Source organism: Entelurus aequoreus, linkage group LG08 (genome assembly GCF_033978785.1).
Source record: "Entelurus aequoreus isolate RoL-2023_Sb linkage group LG08, RoL_Eaeq_v1.1, whole genome shotgun sequence".
Taxonomy (NCBI): domain Eukaryota; kingdom Metazoa; phylum Chordata; class Actinopteri; order Syngnathiformes; family Syngnathidae; genus Entelurus; species Entelurus aequoreus.
This window is the reverse complement of record NC_084738.1, coordinates 82,108,889-82,135,320: the sequence shown is the minus strand read 5'-3', so window position 1 is coordinate 82,135,320 and position 26,432 is coordinate 82,108,889. Positions and strand designations below refer to the sequence as shown.

At 36.1% G+C, this 26,432-nt stretch overlaps 2 protein-coding genes across 3 annotated transcripts in view; both read right to left on the bottom strand.

The window, feature by feature from the left end:
* Positions 1–3,275: 3,275 nt before the first annotated feature.
* On the bottom strand, positions 3,276–9,738 carry otpa (orthopedia homeobox a). 2 transcript variants are annotated; one of them, XM_062055238.1, is made up of 3 exons: positions 9,408–9,738; positions 8,864–9,282; positions 3,276–4,706 (listed from the first exon to the last, which is right to left on the bottom strand). In XM_062055238.1, the coding sequence occupies exons 1-3, from the start codon at positions 9,481–9,483 to the stop codon at positions 4,185–4,187; spliced, it is 1,017 nt and encodes a 338-aa protein (XP_061911222.1). In that variant the 5' UTR covers positions 9,484–9,738; the 3' UTR covers positions 3,276–4,184. The 2 variants fall into 2 exon arrangements, with proteins under 2 accessions (XP_061911222.1, XP_061911223.1); XM_062055239.1 differs by having other exon boundaries at positions 9,447–9,738.
* A 10,492-nt stretch (positions 9,739–20,230) lies between these two features.
* Positions 20,231–26,432, bottom strand: part of tbca (tubulin cofactor a) — a 35,407-nt gene continuing 29,205 nt past the window's right edge. The window contains exon 4 of the mRNA XM_062057426.1: positions 20,231–20,835. Coding sequence (XP_061913410.1) covers positions 20,755–20,835 — 81 coding nt within the window. The 3' untranslated portion in view covers positions 20,231–20,754. The remainder of the gene's footprint in view (positions 20,836–26,432) is intronic.

Sequence of the window (26,432 nt, the reverse complement as noted above, 5' to 3'; positions counted from 1 at the left end):
ATTTTGCCCACCATCTTGCCTGAATCTACCTCACTATTTATTTCCTTTGTCTAGTTTGCCCACCATCTTGCCTCAAACTACCCCACTGCTTACTTCCTTTGCATATTTTGCCCACCATCTTGTCTGATTCTACTGCTTACCCCCTTTGCCTTTTTTTCCCAACCATCTTGCCTGAATCTTCTTTTTACCCCCTTTGCCTATTTTGCCCACCATCTTGCCTGAATCTACCTCACTATTTATTTCCTTTGTCTAGTTTGCCCACCGTCTTGCCTGAATCTACCCCACTGTTTACTTCCTTTGTATATTTTTCCCACCATCTTGCCTGAATCTACCCCACTGTTTACCCCCGTGGCCTATTTTGCCCACCATCTTGCCTGAATCTAACCCACTGTTTACTCCCTTCGCCTATTTTGCCCATCATCTTGCCTGAATCTACCTCACTATTTATTTCCTTTGTCTAGTTTGCCCACCATCTTGCCCCAAACTACCCCACTGTTTATTTCCTTTGTCTATTTTCCCCACCATATTGCCTGAATCTACCCCACTGTTTACCCCCGTTGCCTATTTTGCCCACCACCTTGACTGAATCTACCCCACTGTTTACCCCCGTTGCCTATTTTGCCCACCACCTTGCCTGAATCTAACCCACTGTTTACTCCCTTCGCCTATTTTGCCCATCATCTTGCCTGAATCTACCCCACTGTTTATTTCCTTTGTCTATTTATCCCACCATCTTGCCTAATTCTACCCCACTGTTTATTTATTTTATATATTTTGCCCACCATCTTGTCTGAATCTACCTCACTGTTTACTTGTTTATTTTTCCCACAATTTTGCCTGAATCTACCCCACTGTTTACTTCCATTGCATATTTTGCCCACCATCTTGCCTGAATCTACTGCTTACCCCCTTTGCCTATTTTGCCCAACATCTTGCCTGAAACTACCCCACTCTGTATTGCCTTTATCTATTTTGCCCACCATCTTGCCTGAATCTACCTCATTGTTTACTTATCTCCCACTATCTTGCCTGAATCTACCCCACTTTTTTACCCCCTTTCCTTATTTTTCCCACTATCTTGCCTGAGTCTACCCCACTGTTTACCCCCTTTGCATATTTTGCCCACCATCTTGCCTGAATCTACCCTACTGTTTACTTCCTTTGCTATATTTTGCCCACCATCTTGCCTGAATCTGCTGTTTACCCCCTTTGCCTATTTTGCCCACCATCTTGCCTGAATCCACCCCACTGAATAACACCAATATAGTCCACGTTTAAGTTGATCAGTTCCAGTGTCAAACTGTGGCCATCACACCTCAAAGTGTCAAGTGAGGTTTTAAACTGGTTTAGTGTATAAAAATAGAAAAAGAAGTGAAATATTGACTTTAATGACGTCATAATGTGGAATAAATATATGATTCATATTTTGTGTGATATTCAATAGAAAACGTGGTTGTATTGTTGCTGTTTTGGTGACGTAATCCCGCGTGTGTGCGCGCGCAGACCCAAATGAGCGCGCCTTCACAATGCAAGATGGAGGCGCTGAGGCGTGCTGTCACTCTCACTCTCACTCTCACTCTCACACTCACTCTCAGATTGTTTATTGACGGACTTCATTAGAAATATGGCGGGCCGACACGCGGCGCCGCACGGCATTGTGGGAGGTAAGATGCAGCTGCAGCAGCGGGGTCACTGATTGGCTGCACGCCTCGTCAGGCCGCTGACAAATGAGCCAATCAGGAGGAGGTTCCGCCTTCCCAGCAGCCAATGAGACTAATGATGACGTTTGGCATTTTATTACTTCATGTCAAGCAAACCAAATAGTTGCTGTTTTTTCTAGAATGTTTCATCAAATTTAATGTTGATATTTCACAACATTAATAGTTTTATTATAATATTGTACTTTTTTCAACACTTTTGTTCAAAATATCTAGAAAATGTCATGCAAATGAGGGAGGGGTGACGTTTTTTTTCTTATTATTTCTGCAATTAGTTATTGTTTTGAATAAAACTTACTAGAAACTTACATTAAAGCAAATGAGGGAGTGATGACGTTTTATTTTTCTTAATAATTAATATTAATATTGCGAATAAATTCCATATAATTGCATATTCAAAGATGACTGAACAAATTAGGCGGTGATGCAACACGAATAATAATAAATCATGTTTTCATATGATTGAAATAACGTCAAATTGAAGACTTTTTTTTTTCCAATATTGTTTTTTTCCCACTCAAAAGCAAAAAAAAAGCATGACGCAATAAAAACTGCATCAAGTGACTTATTTGTCTTAAATATGCTGCAAAAAAAAAAATCGAATTTTTAAAAAAGATATCCGTTCTTAGTTATTGTTGTGAATACATTTGACATAATTGCAAATTTAAAGAGAAACAATTTGCTGACATTTACATGTATGCAAATGAGGAATTGGGACCTTTTTTTTTTGTACAATTAGTTATTGTTGTGAATAAAATGAATATAAATGCATTTTTAAAGACGAACAATGTGCTATAGGTGCTGATGCAACACAAAATAATAAATCATATATTCATATTAGTGAAATAACATCAAATTTAAGATTTTTTTTTACTCAAAAGCTAAAAGTGCATTAAGTGTCTTTTATAACAGTATATCTAATTATTAAACAAATGTCTGTTCTTAGATATTGTTGTGAATTAAATTAATATAATTGTAGATTTAATAGTGAAATTGAAGATGTATTTACTTAAGCCCCTTTTAAAAAATAAAATAAAATCTAAAAAATTATGCATTGAGGGCTGTATTAATTGTTTTGGTTTTTTCCTTTTTTGCAGTAAGAGATATATGCTGCAGAAAATCTAATAAAATAATTACTATGAATAAAATTAATATAATCGCAGATTTGGCACTCAGCATCAAGGGTTGGAATTGGGGGTTAAATCACCAAAAATGATTCCCGGGCGCGGCCACCGCTGCTGCTCACTGCTCCCCTCACCTCCCTGGGGGTGATCAAGGGTGATGGGTCAAATGCAGAGAATAATTTCGCCACACCTAGTGTGTGTGTGTGTGTGTGTGTGTGACAATCATTGGTACTTTAACTTTAATGGTGCAGAAAATCTAATTAGAAAAAATATTTCTGCCTAGTAATTGTTATGAATAAAATAAAAAATAATTGCAGATTTATATGCTGCAGAACCCCTCATTTTTAAAGATTAACAAAAAAATGCAACACAAAAAAGAATACATCCAGTACTCATATTAGTGAAATATAACATTGGGATTTATTTGAGTCTGGTGTTCTTTTAAAAATGGTTTGCTTCAAAGTAAAACAAAAATTACGCAATATCGATTTTCATTGTGAATAAAATTAATACAACTGCAGATTTTAAAGACGAATAAACGCTAATAAGATTAAATTAAATGTTCAAAATGGAATAACTTCACATCTCTATGAATGCCTTCGTTTTTTTAAACAATACACGATCGAATTTTTTTTAATTTAATGTGCACAAAACTAATATAATTAAATATCTAAAGATGGATAAACGTTATTGCAACAGTGAAGTGAATTATATTTATATGGCGCTTTTTCTCTAGTGACTCATAGTGAAACCCAATATATAAGTTACATTTAAACTAGTGTGGGTAAAGTGTCTTGCCCAAGGACACAACGGCAGGGACTAGGATGGCAGAAGCGGGGATCGAACCAGGAACCCTCAAGTTACTGCCACCGCCCCAGTAAAAATAATAATAATAAAAAAATGTTTAAAAAAAATATATATATATAATAATAATAAAACCGAGCAATCCGTAAGAAATTTGGAGAACGGATTTAAAATGAGATAATTTTTGTTGTTTTATTACTTGAATCATAAACATGAAACAAAAAAATGGCTCATAATAAACACGTAAAAGTGACCACAAAATATTTTGTACAGATTAGAATCGTCTTCTTTTTTTGTTGTTGTAATTATTCAAGAGTTTCCCCCGTGATTGAGCGCAGTCAGCATTTTTACAGTCTTGTATTTTCTCCATGCTGAAGACACTCGGAGAGGACTCCCGCCACAATGGCGTCAGAGCTGCGCGCGCAGACCAAGGAACGGAACTAGACCGATAAATAGATGTCGGGGAAATAAAGTTGAGCGTCGTGCTTCGTCACGTCTGCGATTACTCCGCCGCGAGGAATAAATAATCATGTCGTCATTAGGTGAAGCTCATGGAGACTGTGTGCTCCAGGGCTTTGCGGCGCAGCGAGGCGATGCTGCTCCCCCGCCACACGTCGCTCTCCGGGGACGTGCACAGCTGCGGCGAGCCGCCGACGTTGGTCGGGCCGGGCAGCGAGGCGGACACCATGCCGGGGAAGGTGGGCTGGTACAGGTGCGACTGCAGCCCGGCGCCGTTGGACGACATGTTGGACAGCCCCATGGAGGCCGGCGGAGGCGGGCCGCCGCCCAGGCTGCAGTGGGACAAGGACTGCGCCATGGAGGGCTGGCGGGCCTGCAGCTGCAGCTGGGACACCCCGGCCATGCCCGCCGTGGCCCAGCGGCCGTCGTTGGCGTGGAAGGAGCACAGGCTGTCGCCCATGGCCGCCGCAGCCGCCGCCGCCGCGGAGGGGAACTGCGGCAGGCCGTGGTGGTGCGTCGGCAGGAGGGTCCCCGGGGCCCGGAACACGTTGCTGGTCTTCTTGCGCTTCTTCCACTTGGCGCGGCGGTTCTGAAACCACACCTGCGCCCACCACACACACGCCGTGCAGCCACACTTTAGACGCCATTTTAAACAAATCCCGCCAAACATAACCACAGAATGTCAACAATGAACAATACAAGTCCCAGAATGCATTGCGCTCTATTTTAGCTTTAGCATTAGCCTTAATTGTTTGTATCGAGTTAATAGAGTTGTTTCGTTACATTAATTAGCGTTTTTTTCGGAATTGGTTCACAAAAACACAACAGAGATTAATTGACTATTAATTCAAAAGCAAACTATTTGTTGGAAGTCGTTAGCTAATGTTAGCTTTGCTGGTTAGGCGCCCGTGTAAATGCCTGCATGGAATTAATGATTAAACATCAAGTCTGTAATAACAATTAAAAGTAATATATAATTATTGGTTTTGTTTGACGCCACACTTGACAAAAAGACTATAGTAGAATATTTATGTTTCAGAATCAGCTTTATTGTATGTTTAACACACAAGGAATTTGCTCTTTGTTCAATGTAAACAATAAATATTAACGATTAACTGAGAATACAAACAGGTTTTTAAATAACTAATGTGTAAGGAAGAAAAATGAAAACATGAAAAAAGATGACGTGATGATGAATTAGTACATATTAGTATACTGAGATTAGCTATATATATATATATATATATATATATATATATATATATATATATATATATATATATATATATATATATGTACACATACATATATACACTTATACATACATATATATACATACACACATCTATATATATAAACACACACACATATATATATATATATATATACACACACACATGTATAAATACACACACATATATACATACAGAAATATATACACACACGTTTTGTATGTATGTGTATGTATATATATATATATGTGTGTGTGTGTGTGTATTTATGTATATATATATATACACACATTTGTGTATGTATGTATATATGTGTGATATATAAATACACACATATATATATACACGCACACACATCCATTTTGTACCGCTTGTCCCTTTATACATATGCACATACATTCATATACATACACATTCACATATATACATACATATATACAAATAAACATTGAAATATATACATGTATACATTCATATATATATATATGTATATATACTTATACTTACATATACACACACATATATATATATATATACACACACACACACATATACATACACACATATGTATAATGTATGTGTGTGTATATATATATATATATATATATATATATATATATATATATATATATATATATATATATATATATATATATATATATATATATATATATAAAAATGTGTGTGTATATTCTCAGTATTATTTTTGTGTGTTTTTGCCAAAATGTGTCATTAAAAGGTGTTTATCTGATCTTGAGCGGTGTGGACATAAAAATAAGGTTGGAGCCTGTACGATGATGGCGATGGTGATGGAAGAAACATAACAATAAATCATGACGACGAGGAGAGTGAAGGAAGATCTTTATGTCCACACTTAAATGTTCTCAAACCAAACGGCACCTAGAAGAGCTTCAAATTGTAATATCCACTTTGAAAATTCTCACTAAATCAGTAGACCGATCATGAGTGCACATATAGGTGTATTTTTTTGTACTATTTAAATAAAAACTGTGGTTTGCCCCCAAATAAAAACATAGGCTTATTTTTCTTTCACAAACTAATTTGTATGGAATAATAAGGGAGGTGAGATTATTTATGGTCATGGGAAAAACACTGCTGACAATGTTAATGATGTTATTTCCTGACTTGCTGCATGCGTGTGTGTGTGTGTGTGTGTGTGTCACATGATTAATGTGCACGTTTGTGTGGAAAGGTGATACTCCATAATAATAAAGAACGATATCTTTTTTCTCTCCTTTGTCGACACGTAATATATGTGACGTACTCATCTCTATTGCTTCAGAAAGTAATATCAAATGGAAAAAAGTGATGTGCGTCATTTCACTAATTGTATGCAAATAAGTGGCCACGCTATCATAATAACAATGATAATAATGATGATCACTATAACGATAATGTTATTATAATGATAATGGTTATTATTGGAGTTTAATTTCACACAGGAGAAGCACGTGATTTATATTTATTTGGGTTTACACATCTTTATTTGACATTGTTTATCCATACGTTTGCATCATATAGTTAACAGTATCTATATTGACATTTACTATAGTTCCTTTTTTTAATGTATTTTTGCATGATATTTAGCTGGCTTAATAAATACGAATTATTTTTATTCATATTTTTTTGTACAAAAGTGCTTGTTTTCTCAATCTTTTGTACACTATTCATTCACATTTTTTAAAATTATGATAAAAATATATTAACAAATTTTGGTCATTTTCAGGTCATATAGTCACATTTTTTTAATGTATCTTTTTGCATGATATTTAGCTGGCTTGACAAATACAAATTCGATTTTTTTTTAAATAATCATTATTTGTACAAAAATGCTTGTTTTCTCAGTCTTTTGTACACTATTAACATTTTTTTACACTATGATTAAACTATATAAAACAATTTGGTTCATATAGTTACATTTTTTTTATGTATTTTTTGCATGGTATTTAGCTGGCTATAGACACATTCGAATTAGATTATTTTTTATTTATCATCATTATTGGTACAAAAGTGCCTGTTTTCTCAGTCTTTTGTACACTATTATTTTTTTTTACACTATGATTAAAATATATTAAAACATTTATGGTCATTTTCAGGTCATATAATTAAATTTTTTAATGTATTTTTTGCATGTTTAGCTGGCTATAGACAAATTCGAATTAGATTATTTTTATTTATCATCATTATTTGTACAAACGTGCTTGTTTTCTCAGTCTTTTGTACACTATTTATCCACTTTTTTTTTTACACTACGATAAAAATATATTAAAAAATGTTGGTAATTTTCAGGTCATATAGTTAAATTTTTTTAATGTATTTTTTGCATGATATTTAGCTGGTTTAACAAATTCGAATGAGATTATTTTTTCATTCATCATCATTTGTACAAACGTGCTTGTTTTCTCAATCTTTTGTACAGTATTTATTCAAAAAAAAAAGTACACTAAGATAAAAATATATTTAAAATTTTAGGTCATTTTCAGGTCATATAGTTAAAAAAATGTTTATGTATTTTTTTGCATGATATTTAGCTGGCTATAGACACATTCGAATTAGATAATTTTTTATTGATCATTATTTGTACAAAAGTGCTTGTTTTCTCAGTCTTTTGTACACTATTTAAAACATTTTTTACACTACAATAAAAATATATTAAACATTGTTGGTCATTTTCAGGTCATATAGTTAAAAAAAATGTTTATGTATTTTTTGCATGATATTTAGCTGGCTATAGACAAATCCGAATTAGGTGATTTTTATTAATCATCATTTGTACGAAAGTGCTTGTTTTCTCAGTCTTTTGTACACTATTTATCCACTTTTTTTTTTACACTACGATAAAAATATATCAAAATTTTTGGTCATTTTCAGCTCATATAGTTAAAAAAAAATATTTATGGTTTTTTTGCATTATATTTAGCTAGCTATAGACAAATTCGAATTAGATTATTTGTATTTATCATCATTACTTGTACAAAAGTGTTTGTTTTCTCAGTCTTTTATACACTATTTATTAAAAAGAAAAAATACACCACGATAAAAATATGTTAAACATTTTTGTTCGTTTTCAGGTCATATAGTTAAAAAATGATGCATGATATTTAGCTGGCTATAGACAAATTTATTATTTTTTATTTATCATCATTATTTGTACAAAAGTGCTTATTTTCTCAGTCTATTGTACACTATTTACTAATTTATTGATTTTTTTTACACTATGATAAAATGTACTAAACATTGTCGGTCATTTCCTCCCAAAAAAAAAAAAAAAAAGTTTTTATTGATCTTTTTTTTACACAAATCGCTCTTAACACACCATTCATTTTCGCACTTTCGTCATTCATGACTTAAATACAATTGTAAATACGCCCTAATAAAATTCGATATTATCATTGAAAAATACATAAATTGATAAAATACAACTAAGCGCGCGTGTTTTTTTTTTTTTTTAAATTATTTTTATATGAACAGAGTGTGAAATTGCGTGGAGGTCGGAGGCGCCCACCTGCACTCTGGACTCCGTCAGTCCGACCCTCAGCGCCAGCTCCTCCCGCATGAAGATGTCCGGGTAATGGGTCTTGGCGAAGCTCCGCTCCAGTTCGTTGAGCTGAGCCGGCGTGAAGCGAGTCCGGTGCCGCTTCTGCTTCTGGGCCTGCTGGCCTCCCGCACCGGACTGATGGTTGCCGCCGCCGCCACCTCCATTCTGCTGCTTCTCCTGTTCCTTACTGCCGGTCCCCTGCCCCGGGTTGGAGCCTCCACCTCCGCCGCCGGAGCTGATGTCCTCACCCGGGAGCAGCGTGGCCCCCTCCGCGCTGTCGTGGCCCGGGCCCAGCTCCCCGGTGTGACCCGGGTCCGGTCCGCCTGCACCCAGCCGGCACTTTAAAGCCTCCCTGTGGCCCAGGAGCTCCGCAGCGTCCTTCATCCCTGTGCGCATTTAATGACATTTTTTTTTAATTCAATCCTACCGCTGTTAAATCAATCGAATTAGGCATTAATATGATAATAATTGCTTTTCCAATAAAATTAAAAAAAAGTGTTTTCATGCTTACAGCAGAGTTGAAGAGCCGAGCCGGGCGAGGACAACTCACCGAGGCGAGCATCCAGGAGGTCGGCGTGGGAGAGCATCGCTCACCGCTGATATTTGACACAATAAATACAACTATGGTGCACTTCCAGGAACAATGAGAGGCGTGGTGAAAACACGCACACACACACACACGCACACACCTCTCTGGCTTCTTTAACCTATTTAGGGATCTAGATGGGCCTAAATGAGAGCAAATTCGGTTTGTGCTTAAAAGGCGGCCAGCGTGCATTATAATGGACTCTGCGCGGACGGGGAGGCGCCTAAAGCCGCACATGGAGCCCGCGCACGTCGACCAATCACAGATGGAGAACACCTTACCCCCCACACCCCGCCCCCACCACGGCGGACCCACCACCCCCGGTCCCGTCCGCGGCTAAATCCACAGTCCATTCCTCTAATTCTAAGTCAGTCAGTCCATTCCTCCTCATTCCTCTAATTCACTTGGATTTCTCCACCAAATTACACCCGATGAGAGTCAGCTGACGTGTGGGGAAACTTGGCTGCGTGCGCACAACCGATGACTCGCTGCGTGGATTACTAAATATTATATTCACAGTATATTAGATACACTACATATTATATTCACAGTATATTAGATACACTACATATTATATTCATAGCATATTACATACAGTACTTATTATATTCATAGTATATCAGCAGCGGCTACACTTCCTGAGAGTCCTCGGGAAGTACAACCTGAAGCCTGACCTGCTGCTGACCTTCTACCGCTCGTCCATCGAGAGCCTGCTGACCTACTGTATTACAGTATGGTACGGCAGCTGCACTGCAGCAGACAGGGAGAGGCTGCACAGAGTGGTCAAGACGGCTCAAAAGATCATCGGCCGCCCTCTCCCCTCTCTGATGGACAGCTACACCTCCCGCTGCCTCAACAGAGCCAGTGCCATCATCAAGGACCGCACCCACCCTGGCTCTGACCTGTTCCACCTCCTGCCCTCTGGGAAGCGCTACAGGTGCATTAAAACCAAGACGAACAGGCTAAAAAACAGCTTCTTCCCCAGGGCCATAACCACCCTGAACAGACTTCCCCATTGACCCTCATAACTGCCTTCTCTTCGGTGCAATAAACCATTCCACCAACCACCCTGTTTCATGTAGATATTCATGTACATATTCATTTCACCCTCTGTATAGAGTGTACACTTGTTTTATCGCACTGTATGGAATGGCCTCAATCTCGTTACCCTGCGTAATGACAATAAAGCTGATTCTGATATTAGATACAGTACATATTATACTCATAGTATATTAGATACAGTACATATACTCATAGTATATTAAATACAGTACATATTATATTCATAGTGTATTAAATACAGTACATATTATACTCATAGTATACTAGATACAGTACATATTGGAGTCATAGTATACTAAATACAGTACATTATGTTCATAGTATACTAGATACAGTACATGTTATATTCACAGTATACAAAATACAGTACATATTGTATTAATAGCATACTAGATACAGTACATATTGGAGTCATAGTATACTAGATACAGTAAATATATTCATAGTATACTAGATACACTACATAATATATTCATAGTATACTAGATACAGTACATATTATATTCAAAGTATACTAGATACACAACATATATTCATAGTATACTAGATACACTACATATTATATTCATAGTATACTAGATACACTACATATTGTATTCATAGTATACTAGATACACCACATAATATATTTATAGTATACTAGATATAGTACTTATTATATTCAAAGTATACTAGATACACAACATATATTCATAGTATACTAGATACACTACATAATATATTCATAGTATACTAGATACACTACATACTATACTAGATACAGTACATAATATATTCATAGTACACTAGATACAGTACATATTGGAGTCATAGTATACTAGATACAGTAAATATATTCATAGTATACTAGATACACTACATAATATATTCATAGTATACTAGATACAGTACATATTATATTCAAAGTATACTAGATACACAACATATATTCATAATACTAGATACACTACATAATATATTCATAGTATACTAGATACACTACATACTATACTTGATACAGTACATAATATATTCATAGTATACTAGATACAGTACATATACTAGATACAGTACATAATATATTCACAGTACACTATATACAGTACATATTATATTCATAGTATATTAGATACAGTACATATTATATTCATAGTGTATTAGATACAGTACATATTGGAGTCATAGTATACTAAATACAGTACATTATGTTCATAGTAGACTAGATACAGTACATGTTATATTCATAGTATACTAGATACAGTACATATTATATTCACAGTATACTAAATACAGTACATATTGTATTAATAGCATACTAGATACAGTACATTTTGGAGTCATAGTATACATAGTATAGATACAGTAAATATTATATTCATAGTATACTAGATACAGTACATATTATACTACATACACTACATAATATATTCACAGTATATTAGATACAGTACATATTATATTCATAGTATACTAGATACACAACATCTTATATTCATGTATACTAGATACACAACATATTATATTCATAGTATACTAGATACAGTACATATTGTATTCATAGTATACTAGATACACCACATAATATATTTATAGTATACTAGATATAGTACTTATTATATTCATCGTATACTAGATACAGTACATAATATATTCATAGTATAAACACACGCATAAATACACAAACTACTGAAATGCGTCAATGTGTGAATGTAGTTGGTCCCCACCCCTCTCCAAACTTGCTTGTTTCCAACATTTAGTCTATTATGATTCTTGTCTTAGTAATGTTTTATTACTATCAACATCTTCAAAAACTTGTCCCAAACCTTTACGCTTTTGTTATTATTCACAAGCAGTCCCCCAAACATGTCAAAATCTCCCCAAATTTGTCCCATTCGTTTGTGCTGGTAATTATTCCATCCATCCATCCATTTTCTACCGCTTATTATTATTTTTTAATAAAATACAAATAAAAAAGTTTGTTTCCCCTCCCCTAATTTTGTCCAATAAAACCTTGCACATGAGCTGGTTCATTTGTGCTGCAAAATATTTTTTGGCCCAAATGTGTCCAATTCGTTTGTGCTGGTAAAAATAAAAAAAATATATATAAACACATATATATATATATATATATATTTAAAAAATATATATTTTTCATATATATATATATTTTTTAAATATATATATATATTTTAAATATATATATATATATATTTTAAATATATATATATATATATTTTAAATATATATATATATATATATATACATACATACATATATATATATATATATATATATATATACATACATATATATATATATACATATATATATATATATATTTTAAAAAATATATATATATATTTATAACTTTTTTTATATATATATATATATTTATGTATATATATATATTTATATATTTTTTAATATATATATATATATATATATATATATATATAAATATTTATATATATAAACATATATATATATATATATATTTATAACTTTTTAATATATATATATATATATAAAATGAAAATATTTGTTTTTTTCCTAATTTGATATAATAAAAAGGAGTTGGTTCGTTTATGCTTTAAAATATTTTTGTCCATCTATTATAGTTTTATAGTAACGTTTTATTATTCACAAGCAACCCCCAAGCATGTCAAAATCTCTCCAAATTTGTCACATTTGTGTGTTTGTGCTGGTTAAAAAATTGATCTGGGGAAAAAAAAAAAAAGTGTTCATCCAACTATTATAGTCTTTATGTTATTATCGTATTATGGGGCTGGTATGAATCATAAAATGATAACATAAAAACTAATAGTAAGTGTTTTGCAGCACAAACGTTTGGGGAGATGTTGTCTTTTGTTTAACTATTATAGTTTTTATGTTATTAAAGTTCTGTGATGAGGTGGCGACTTGTCCAGGGTGTACCCCGCCTTCTGCCCGAATGCAGCTGAGATAGGCTCCGGCACCCCCCGCGACCCCGAAAGGGACAAACGGTAGAAAATAGATGGATGGATGTTATTAAAGTTTTATTATCCATAAGAAGCCCCCTACCCCAAAACATGTCAAAATCTCCCCAAATGTGTCCCTTTCATTTGTGCTGGTAAAAAAATAAATACAACTTATTTTATCTTCTTCATTTTGTCCAACAAAAAACGCAACCCCGAAAGGGACAAGCGGTAGAAAAATGGATGGATGGATGGAAAATATTTTTGTCTGGTTCGTTTGTGCTGCAAAATATTTAGTTGTCTAACTCAGTGTTTTTCAACCTTTTTTGAGCCAAGGCACATTTTTTGCGTTGAAACAATGCGGAGGCACACCACCAGCTGAAATTATTCAAAAACAAAAGTCAGTTGACAGTAAAAAGGCGTCGTCGCAATTGTTGGATATGACTTTAAAGCATAACCAAGCATGCATCACTATAGCTCTTGTCTCAAAGTAGGTGTACTGTCACCACCTGTCACATCACACCCTGACTTATTTGGACTTTTTTTGCTGTTTTCCTGTGTGTAGTGTTTTACTTCTTGTCTTGCGCTCCTATTTTGGTGGCTTTTTCTCTTTTTTGGGTATTTTCCTGTAGCAGTTTCATGTCTTCCTTTGAGCGATATTTCCCGCATCTACTTTGTTTTAGCAATGAAGAATATTTCAGTTGTTTTTATCCTTCTTCGCGGGGACATTGTTGATTGTCATGTCATGTTCGGATGTACATTGTCTTTGCTCCACAGTAAGTCTTTGCTGTCGTCCAGCATTCTGTTTTTGTTTACTTTGTAGCCAGTTCAGTTTTAGTTTCGTTCTGCATAGCCTTCCCTAAGCTTCAATGCCTTTTCTTAAGGGCACTCACCTTTTGTTTATTTCTGGTTTAAGCATTAGACACCTTTTTACCTGCACACTGCCTCCCGCTGTTCCCGACATCTACAAAGCAATTAGCTACCGACTGCCACCTACTGATATGGAAGAGTATTACACTCTAGCTCTAGACAGCACCAACACTCAACAACAACACATCATTTGCAGACTATAATTACTGGTTTGCAAAAAATATTTTTAACCCAAATAGGTGAAATTAGATAATCTCCCACGGCACCCCAGACTGTATCTCACGGCACACTAGTGTGGGGTGAGTTTTCCTTGCCCGTTTGTGGGCTCTGTAACGAGGATGTCGTTGTGGCTTGTACAGCCCTTTGAGACACTTGTGATTTAGGGCTATATAAATAAACATTGATTGATTGATTGTGTGCCGCGGCACGGTGGTTGAAAAACAGTGGTCTAACTATTACAGTTTTAATATTCACAAGCAGCCCCCCAAGCACGTCAAAATCTCCCCAAATGTGTCCTATTTGTTTGTGCTGGGGAAAAAAAAAGAAGGTATATATTGTTTTTCAAATCACCCGACATGTATACTGTGTTTATGTACATCATTTGTAATTAAACATTTTTTTATATACATGTTATATATCTTTTATTTATTTAATGTATCAAATGTGATGAATATTTAATGGACTACAATGGAAACAAAACAAGCCTTTTGGCTTTTTGTGCCATCCACTTGCCTTTTTAAAGCATTACATGGATTACATTCTTTAACATGTCAATACACTTCTCAATCAATCTATCAATGATAATGATGATACTGGACTACGGACTATGACAAAGATGATGCTGCACCATGATAAAGATGATGCTGGACTACGGACGATGATAAAGATGATATTGGACCATGATAAAGATGATAATGAACCATGATAAAGGTGATACTGGACCATGATAAATATGATACTGGACCATGATAAAGATGATACTGGACCATGATAAAGATGATACTGGACCATGATAAAGATGATAATGGAAAATGATAAAGATGATGCTGGAGTATGATAAAGATTATACTGGACCATGATAAAGATGATAATGGACAATGATAAAGATGATGCTGGACCATGATAAAGATGATGCTGGACTACGGACGATGATAAAGATGATACTGGACCATGATAAAGATGAGAATGGACAATGATAAAGATGATGCTGGACCATGATAAAGATGATAGTGGACAATGATAAAGATGATGCTGGAGTATGATAAAGATGATGCTGGACTACGGACGATGATAAAGATCATACTGGACCATGATAAAGATGATAATGGACAATGATAAAGATGATGCTGGACCACGATTAAGATGATAATGGACAATGATAAAGATGATGCTGGACTACGGATGATGATAAAGATGATACTGGACCATGATAAAGATGATAATGGACAATGATAAAGATGATGCTGGACTACGGACGATGATAAAGATGATACTGGACCATGATAAAGATGATAATGGAAAATGATAAAGATGAGGCTGGACCATGATAAAGATGATAAAGGACAATGATAAAGATGATGCTGGAGTATGATAAAGATGATGCTGGACTACAGACGATAATAAAGATCATACTGGACCATGATAAAGATGATGCTGTACTGCGGACCATGATAAAGATGATACTGGACCATGATAAAGATGATAATGGACCATGATAAAGATGACAATTGACAATGATAAAGATGATGCTGGACTACGGACAATGATAAAGATCATACTGGACCCTGATAAAGATGATGCTGGACCATGATAAATATGATGCTAGACTACGGACCATGATAAAGATGATACTGGACCATGATAAAGATGATACTGAACCATGATAAAGATGATACTGGACCATGATTAGGGATGATACTCGAAACCGGTTTTCCCGGTTGTTTGATAAGAAAAGAACTGAGTCCTCGGACTCGAATCCCTTTTTGAGAACCGGTACCCGTTATCGAGACCACTATAGTAAAGGAAAAGGGTTGATTCTTTATTCGAATCCCGTCCCGACCAGAAATGCTCCGCGTGACATCACAAGAAATGGCGTCACCTAGCTCAGTCATTAGGCGCAGATAGCGAAAGCAGGAAAACAATGGACGGGAAAAAGCGCTCCAAGGTGTAATAAAGTTCAAAACAAAAGCTATAATCCATCGAATAACTTTACTGAGAGATTTTAGCAGGGTAAAACACATGACGAACACTTTTACGACCAACCGGAAACATAGCAACCAGGCTAGCAACGCACCTCCTTTACGGCAGCTGTCGCAACGTTCTTAAAACAACCGCAGCACATACATATATATACAACATATATCTCCCTTTTTTAACTTTTGTTTTTCCTTTCCTTGTAAACAAAACAAAATCACACTGTAGATGTGTTGTCTGTCTAGTTATAAATAATGCAGACGAGGCGTGTTGGCTGAGTTCTTGACGTTTACTTTCACAGCGTGGCAAACGGCAACACTTTTTGGGGCTACCGCGCATGCTCGTAACTCCCGTTGCATGCTGGGTAGTGTAGTTGTTATATTCTCTAGCTCAGGGGTCACCAACCTTTTTGAAACCAAGAGCTACTTCTTGGGTACTGATTAATGCGAAGGGCTACCAGTTTGATACACACTTAAATAAATTGCCAGAAATAGCCAATTTGCTCAATTTACCTTTACTCTATGTTATTAATAATTAATGATATTTACACTTAATTGAACGGTTTAAAAGAGGAGAAAACACGAAAAAAAATGACAATTAAATTTTGAAACATAGTTTATCTTCAATTTCGACTCTTTAAAATTCAAAATTCAACCGAGAAAAAGAAGAGAAAAACTAGCTAATTCGAATCTTTTTGAAAAAATTTAAAAAAGAATTTATGGAACATCATTAGTAATTTTTCCTGATTAAGATTAATTTTAGAATTTTGATGACATGTTTTAAATAGGTTAAAATCCAATCTGCACTTTGTTAGAATGTATAACAAATTGGACCAAGCTATATTTCTAACAAAGACAAATCATTATTTCTTCTAGATTTTCCAGAACAAAATTTTTAAAAGAAATTCAAAAGACTTTGAAATAAGATTTAAATTTGATTTTACAGATTTTCTAGATTTGCCAGAATAATTTTTTTGAATTTTAATCATAATAAGTTTGAAGAAATATTTCACAAATATTCTTTGTCGAAAAAACAGAAGCTACAATTAAGAATTAAATTAAAATGTATTTATTATTCTCTGCAACAAAAAAAATAAATTTACTTGAACATTGATTTAAATTGTCAGGAAAGAAGAGGAAGGAATTTAAAAGGTAAAAAGGTATACGTGTTTAAAAATCCTAAAATCATTTTTAAGGTTGTATTTTTCCTCTAAAATTGTCTTTCTGAAAGTAAAACAATTTATGAATTTATTTAAACAAAATAAGACCAAGTCTTTAAAATATTTTCTTGGATTTTCAAATTTTATTTGAGTTGTGTCTCTCTTAGAATTAAAAATGTCGGAAAAGCGAGACCAGCTTGCTAGTAAATAAATACAATTGAAAAAATAGAGGCAGCTCACTGGTAAGTGCTGCTATTTGAGCTATTTTTAGAACAGGCCAGCGGGCTACTCATCTGGGGCCGTACTTATCAAGCTTCTTAGAATTACTCCTAAGAAGTCTGCTAAGAGTTGACTTAAGAGTAAATAAATTATTCGCTGAAAGCTGCACTTAAAAGTTAGTTATCAAGCGTCTTACTCACACTTTCAGCGAAGTGTAGGACTGAATCTTAAGTGTCACACTCAGAGCTGAATTACGACATTACTATGTGCCGTAAACGGAATTTTAGGTGACGTCATTTCTGTGTCCATAGAAATGACCAATCACGGAAGGGAATCCGTTGTCTAAGAATAAAGAAATATCTTGGAAATATTTAAGTGGACAATGGGAGTGTATATTTTGACAATAAACTACAAAATAATACAAAACAAACTAGTCCCCGCTGGCACTCACGCTACCGCTCCCTCTCTTCTATCGCCCACACACTCACTGACTTCACTCACCTCACGGCCACACACATACGCTACTGTCATAACATTTTCTTTCCAATTCATTAATTAGGCAACTAATTTGAAACTGGTGTGGGTGGCTCTATATATATACTAGCCCACTGCAGACACATGCAGAAATCAACAAGGAATCGAAAAGTATTAAATCTGTGACAAAAATAATATCCGCTCTGTCTAAACGATACCGTTTGATCAGCTGCTCGTCATCAAAAAAAACCCAAAACATTGTTCCGTTCCCTGAACGTTCGCGCACGTCTCTCTCGCCTCAGTGCCATCCCCTGCTGGCAACTCCTAACCACTTAAGACACCTCTGAAGGTCTCTTAAATATCGTGGAGAGTAGGAGTGATTCTTAGACTTAAGAACGTTGATAAAAAGCTTTTATTCTTAAGTTTGAGAGTAGGACTAAATTTCGCAAATTCTCAGGACTTAAGTGTGAAATGGCACTCTAAGAAGCTTGATAAGTACGGCCCCTGCTCCTTACGGGCTACCTGGTGCCCACGGGCACCGCCTTGGTGACCCCTGCTCTAGCTCATAACATGTTTCCCCCTATAAAGAAATAATGTTAACTCAATAAAGTGTATTTCTTTTTTTAGCTTTAACTTTTCATTTTTTAGCATTGTAACCACATTTGCAAAGAACTTTTCTCTTCATAGAATTTTCTTTCAATAAAGAATAAAGTGCAAAAATGTCAAAGCATCATAACAAACAGTTATGTCAAATAGCAGCAGAAGTGCACTTTTTGGAGAGCTGTATTATTTCCAGTTTTGTGCCCAAGGGACGGATTTTATTTAACACTATATTATTATTTATACACCTATAGTGATCACAGAGACAGGTTGTTTTTGTGTTACTGTATATATTTGTTTCTCTGAAAAATCCCACTTAATATACTTTGGGTAACAACAGTCAATATTTATTTTTTTAATTTTATTTTTTTAGGTGGGTAACAGTCAATATTTATTTAATTATTAGATTTGATTTTTTTATTATATAATAAAAGTGAGCTTTTGTTAAACCAAATATTGTGTGTTTTTTTCCATATACAACAACCTATCTGGACTCGATAAGAGAATCGCTAAGGAATCGGTTCGATAAGAGGATTCGATAATAGGCTCGAACTCGATAATTCCTTATCAAACATCATCCCTAACCATGATAAATATGACACCAGAACATGATAAAGATGATACTGGACCATGATAAATATGATACTGGACCATGATAAATATGATACTGGAACATGATAAAGATGATACTGGACCATGACAAAGATGATGCTGGAGTATGATAAAGATGAGGGTGATGTTGGATAAGGGATATAGTTACATTTACTGGGTTGGAGGGTGTAAGTCAATGTTTAGAAATGCAATCAAACTGCTCTTTTTTTAATTGGATTTCATAAGTAAATGACAAAAAGAGACTTGATCCTACTGATATTATACACTAGCGTACATTGTAGTATTTTCACAAACTGCAATTAATCTGGTTTATGGGTCATCCAGGAAATCCTCCTAACGCATATTTGACGTCACCTGTTCTTCCCTCATCTCATGAACCCTGACGTTGCATCTCATGCTCCAATTAGCAGAAGCCACCAGGCCATGGGCTGGGCTACAAAAACACAATCACACCTCCAAATATAATAATCAGCATCCAAACGACATTTTCCTTAACGAGACGACGCCGGGCGGATGTCACGCGGCGGCAACTGTCCCATCATGCGGCGGCGGCGTGCCTCATTAGGACGCTAATGCCACTAATAATTACCCAAATGTGTAAAAGAAGGATCAAGTTAAACGTAACCTTCATTTGGACGCCAATTGAGTTCATTTATTTCTAGAGTGTTCAGAAAGGAAGAAGAAAAAAAAAGAAGAGACATTCTTCCATTTTGGGTTTTTTTGGAGCAAATGTGACAACATACAATCATTTGAATTGACAGAGACAGCAATACAAAAAATTAAAAAAAGTACAATGGGATCATTTTGTGTGTGTGTGTGGGACAAACACTAACCTCATCCAGCAGGTGGCGCTGTGCTGAGAAAAAAGGCTTGAATAGGAAGCACTCTCCTTGTCTTTTTCAATTACAAACGGTGGGTTCCCACATGAATTCTGCCTAGCAACAAGCAAATTGTATTTTTAATCCGTATTTCAGATTAGACAGGAGTGTGTCAGTGTATTTGTGTGACAAAACAATAATGACTAAAACTCTGTTTTATGGTAAGAAAGTTGCATCATTAGTGGAGAGGTTTGGAAATCAAACAAACATCATGTTCATAATAATTATGCATGTAATAAGGAATGACCGTTTGACGCAAGTGACAGCAGAATTTAGGTTTCCAACTTGACCGAGTCCAACATGTCTTTGGCTTCTTGGTATTCCGCAGCTTCCGCCAACTCTTCCTCCGCTTCCTGCAAACGTGAGAAAGTACACAAAGTTTGTTGTTGCGAGGACGCCGTGTGAAACCACCAGGTGACCGCAAGTTGTATCGGGCCTCGTCCGCCGTTACTTCCAAGCCAGGGGTGTCCAAACTTTTTCCACTGAGGGGCCGCACATTGAAAAATAAAAAGCATGCGGAGACCATTTGGATATTTTTCATTTTCCAAACATTAGAGTTCCCCTGAATTTTGGTGAATGTTTAAAATCAAAAGTGTCTCAGTCATTAAAGTGTTAAAAACAAGTCACATACTGTATATTTTTTTAAACTTACAAGTAGAGATGTCCGATAATAAACCTTAAAGGCACTGCCTTTGTGTGCCGGCCCAGTCACATAATATCTACGGCTTTTCACACAGACAAGTGAATGCATGCATACTTGGTCAACAACCATACAGGTCACACTGAGGGTGGCCGTATAAACAAGTTTAACACTGTTACAAATATGCGCCACACTGTGAACCCACACCAAACAAGTATGACAAACACATTTGGGGAGAACATCCGCACCGTAACACAACATAAACACAACAGAACTAATACCCAGAACCCCTTGCAGCACTAACTCTTCCGGGACACTACAATATACACCCCCCCCTACCCCCTACCCGCCCCCCCAACCCCGCCCACCTCAACCTCCTCATGCACTCTCAGGGAGAGCATTTCCCAAATTCCGAGCTGATGTTTTGAGGCATGTTAAAACAAATAATGCACTTTATGACTTCAATAATAAATATGGCAGTGCCATGTTGGCATTTTTTCCCATAACTTGAGTTGATTTTTTTTGGAAAATCTTGTTACATTGTTAAATGCATCCAGCGGGGCATCACAACAAAATTAGGCACAATAATGTGTTCATTCCACAACTGTATATATCGGTATTGGTTGATATTGGAATCGGTAATTAAGAGTTGGACAATATCGGAATATCAGATATCGACAAAAAAGCCATTATCGGACATCTCTAATTTTTACAATGAAAAAATACTACAAATTTGACATTTTTTTTTTTACATTTTTCCATAATTTCTTAGTAAAACACAAAAAAATCAAAACAATTGTAAATTTATGAAAAAAAGCTTAATTTCACTTCTTCTTGCATGCTTCCTTATTTGGACCCAGACCCCAGCCACGCCTCTAAACTGTGATTGGTCCAACTGAATATTAAAACACTTTTTTTCCTATTGTGAATAACATCACGTACAATGAATCCGTTCCGGGGTCAACCTGTGGCCATCACACCACCTTAGTTATTTTTTTAGAGTAATACTAAACATTTTTCAAACTTTACTGTGAGTGGCAACACTAAATTCCCACTGTCCATGAAGTTCCGCATCTCACCATGTTTTACCTACACCCTCTTCATTGTCAGTTTTATTCCAATTGTATTCATATTTCATCATTTTCAAGCTTAGTTTGATTGAAAGGGAATCCTTCATTTCAACCAAAAACTGCGAGGGGTGTATATTGTAGCGTCCCGGAAGAGTTAGTGCTGCAAGGGGTTCTGGGTATTTGTTCTGTTGTGTTTATGTTGTGTTACGGTGTGGATGTTCTCTCGAAATGTGTTTGTCATTCTTGTTTGGTGTGGGGGTCACAGTGTGGCGCATATTTGTAACAGTGTTAAAGTTGTTTATACGGTCACCCTCAGTGTGACCTGTATGGCTGTTGACCAAGTATGCCTTGCATTCACTTGAGTGTGTGAAAAGCCGTAGATAATATGTGATTGGGCCGGCACGCCAAGGCAGTGCCTTTAAGGTTTATTGGCGCTCTGTACTTCTCCCTACGTCCGTGTACACAGCGGCGTTTTAAAAAGTCATACATTTTACTTTTTGAAACCGATACCGATAATTTCAGATATTACATTTTTAAAGCATTATCGGCCGATAATATCGGCAGCCCGATATTATCGGACATCTCTAATTTGTTGCCATTAATGATTTTTGTTTGAATGTTTTATGCCCTTTTTCCCAGTTTTTTTAATGGCAAAAACTAAAAATATGCCATATTTTCCCCCAAAACATTTTCCAAAATGGAATATTTGATGTGAAGTAATTGGAGCCTTAAATCAGGGGAGTCATCTCGTTTTTTAGTGAGGGCCACGTTCAATCATGGCTGCCCAGTGAACAGTGAACAATATATGAATATAAACATAATAATAGGCTTGTTAGGCAATTTGCATAGGAAAGTTGTTTTTGATTACCGTATTTTCCGGACCATAGGGCGCACCGGATTATAAGGCCCAGTGCCGATGAGCGGGTCGAGTCAGGTCTATTTTCAGAGAAAAGGCGCACCGGATGCGCCGTTTTGTGGATAGATGATGTTTCACAGATCAAAGCTCCGAACAATGGGAGACCAGGCTTTCTGCTCCGCCGCTCCCAGTCTGTGGAACGCCCTCCCTGACCACCTGAGGGTACCACAGACTGTGGATGCTTTTAAAAAAGGCTTAAAAACTAGGGATGTCCGATAATGGCTTTTGGCCGATATCCGATATTCCGATATTGTCCAACTCTTAATTACCGATACCGATTCCGATATAAACCGATACCGATATCAAACGATACCGATATATACAGTCGTGGAATTAACACATTATTATGCCTAATTTGGACAACCAGGTATGGTGAAGATACGGTCCCTTTTTAATAAAATTAATAAAATAAAATAAGATAAATAAATTAAAAACATTTTCTTGAATAAAAAAGAAAGTAAAACAATATGAAAACAGTTACATAGAAACTAGTAATCAATGAAAATGAGTAAAATTAACTGTTAAAGGTTAGTACTATTAGTGGACCAGCAGCACGCACAATCATGTGTGCTTACGGACTGTATCCCTTGCAGACTGTATTGATATATATTGATATATAATGTAGGAACCAGAATATTAATAACAGAAAAAAAACAACCCTTTTGTGTGAATGAGTGTGAATGGGGGAGGGAGGTTTTTTGGGTTGGTGCACTAATTGTAAGTGTATCTTGTGTTTTTTATGTTGATTTAATAAAAAAACCCTAAAAAAAACGATACCGATAATAAAAAACCGATACCGATAATTTCCAATATTACATTTTAAAGCATTTATCGGCAGGCCGAAATGTGTTTGTCATTATTGTTTGGTGTGGGTTCACAGTGTGGCGCATATTTGTAACAGTGTTAAACTTGTTTATACGGCCACCCTCAGCGTGACCTGTATGGCTGTTGAGCAAGTATGCATTGCATTCACTTGTGTGTGTGTGTGTGAAAAGCCGTAGATATTATGTGACTGGGCCGGCACGCAAAGGCAGTACCTTTAAGGTTTATTGGCGCTCTGTACTTCTCCCTACGTCCGTGTACACAGCGGCGTTTTAAAAAGTCATACATTTTACTTTTTGAAACCGATACCGATAATTTCCGATATTAAACTTTAAAGCATTTATCGGCCGATAATATCGGCAGTCTGATATTATCAGACATCCCTAATTTAGATATTTATTTTTGAGAGAAAAAGACTAAAAAATAGGCTTGAAACATCTTGTTGCAAGATCAGAAGCCAGAAAGTCCTTTTTTTCCATCTCTCTGTGGCACTCATCGAAGGCGGACGCTCCTTTATCTGTCCTGCTCGCATCTTTGTCTTGTCCGGTCTTCACTTTCTTGTTGCCTCTTTTTGCACTGCTCTCCAAACTCTAAACAATGGAATTGATCAACTGGCCTCTCACCGAAATTGACAAGATCTCAGGTTTGGGGGAACCTGCCTGAACGGTTGTTGCTGGACACGAGATGGACTCTTGAGAGAGGCGGAGTGCCGTATGCCTGGCGACCAGAGGACGTTGAAGATATCTACCTATTTGGAATCATGATAACAGGACATCTGCTGATTGGAGTAAGCGTTGCCCTGGTGTGTCGACAGATTGGAAGGTGCTGGAAGCCATTCAAAGTACCCTAAAGCTGCCACTAATGATTGGAGGAAGCAGGCAGAGCTCCAGGCACAGTTTGGACTAAATAGCAAACTTGACAACATCCTGGAGACGCCGTCTGCTCTGCATGGCGAAGTATGATGAATTTGAGGACCAGAAATAGACGGGGTGAAAACTTTAAATGTGTTTCCGCTTGCTCAAACACAAACATTCTTATCTGGATTGTTTTCCCTGGCTGCGAGCGACGTGACAAGGTTTTTGCTTTGAGACTCTCCTAGAGGACAGTTCAGCAAATTCTCTCGTGGACACACACCTGTCGACTTCTGTTGGACTGGCTTGCTGTGTTATCATGTTTGCGACAGCACCAAGGTCACGGTGCAGGGACAAACCCCACCTCCTATCCCGAGCCTTCGGCGCTTCATCCCACGTAGTATGACAGAAAGCGCAGCAGCGCCCCTAGTGGTTGGCAGCTTCAGCCCTTCCCCCTGTTGCAAGTCTTGAGTTGCATGTCGTAATTAAATATGTGCTCCGGTCTGAGATAGACTTTTTTTTTTTACTCATTTTCTACCCGCGTCCATCGTTTATGGGGTGTCCTGTCCTATTACCCTGTACAACACAGGTGTCAAACTCAAGGCCCGGGGGCCAGATGTGGCCCGCCACCTCATTTTATATGGCCCTGGAAAGCCTGGAAATAATATGTATCAATAAAGTACGGTAACTTTTCTTACTAAATGTATTCTTTGTTTCTATTTTGGGAGAAAAAAAAAATAGATGTACTCCATGTAATCGCAAATGATGTTCACTTAAATATGGTCTAATTATGCAAAAATATATGATCAAACATTCAAACCATTTTTTAAATAGAAATAATTACTAATAATAATGATTTCAAAGCAAGTTATCCATCTAATTGTGCAATGTAAAAATAGCAATAGATTTCATGGTCAAATTGTGAAATTTACTGTGGTTTTTACAACATTTTTCTCGGAATGAAAAAAAACAGTAATTTATTTTATTGTAATAAACTGTGGTGCCGTTTTGGCATTGACAGTAATACACCGAAAATTCTACATTTGTTGATTTGTGGTAAAAACAAAACAAACTGGCAGTTCAAGGGGGCCAAAATTTTACTGTAAAATTGCAGTTTTTTAAATTTACAGTAAAAAAACTAATGTAAATTTTACAGTAAAATTCTGAGCTGCCTTTTTTTTAACCATAAAAACAGCAGTAGTGTTTTTCCATTTACAGTAATATACACTACATTTGGAGGTGAAATGATTGCATCTTACCATATTTATAAATGCTTGATTTATATAGTTCAGGGGTCGGCAACCCAAAATGCTGACAGAGCCATATTGGACCAAAAATATAAAAACAAATCTGTCTGGAGCAGCAAAAAGTTAAAAGCCATATTACATACAGATAGTGTGTCATGAGATATAAATTGAATTAAGATGACTTAAAGGAAACTAAATTACCTCAAATATACCTACAAATGAGGCATAATGATGCAATATGTACATATAGATAGCCTAAATAGCATGTTAGCATCGATTAGCTTGCAGTCATGCAGTGACCAAATATGTCTGATTAGCACTCCACACAAGTCAATAACATCAACAAAACTCACCTTTGTGCATTCATGCACAACGTTAAAAGTTTGGTGGACAAAATGAGACAG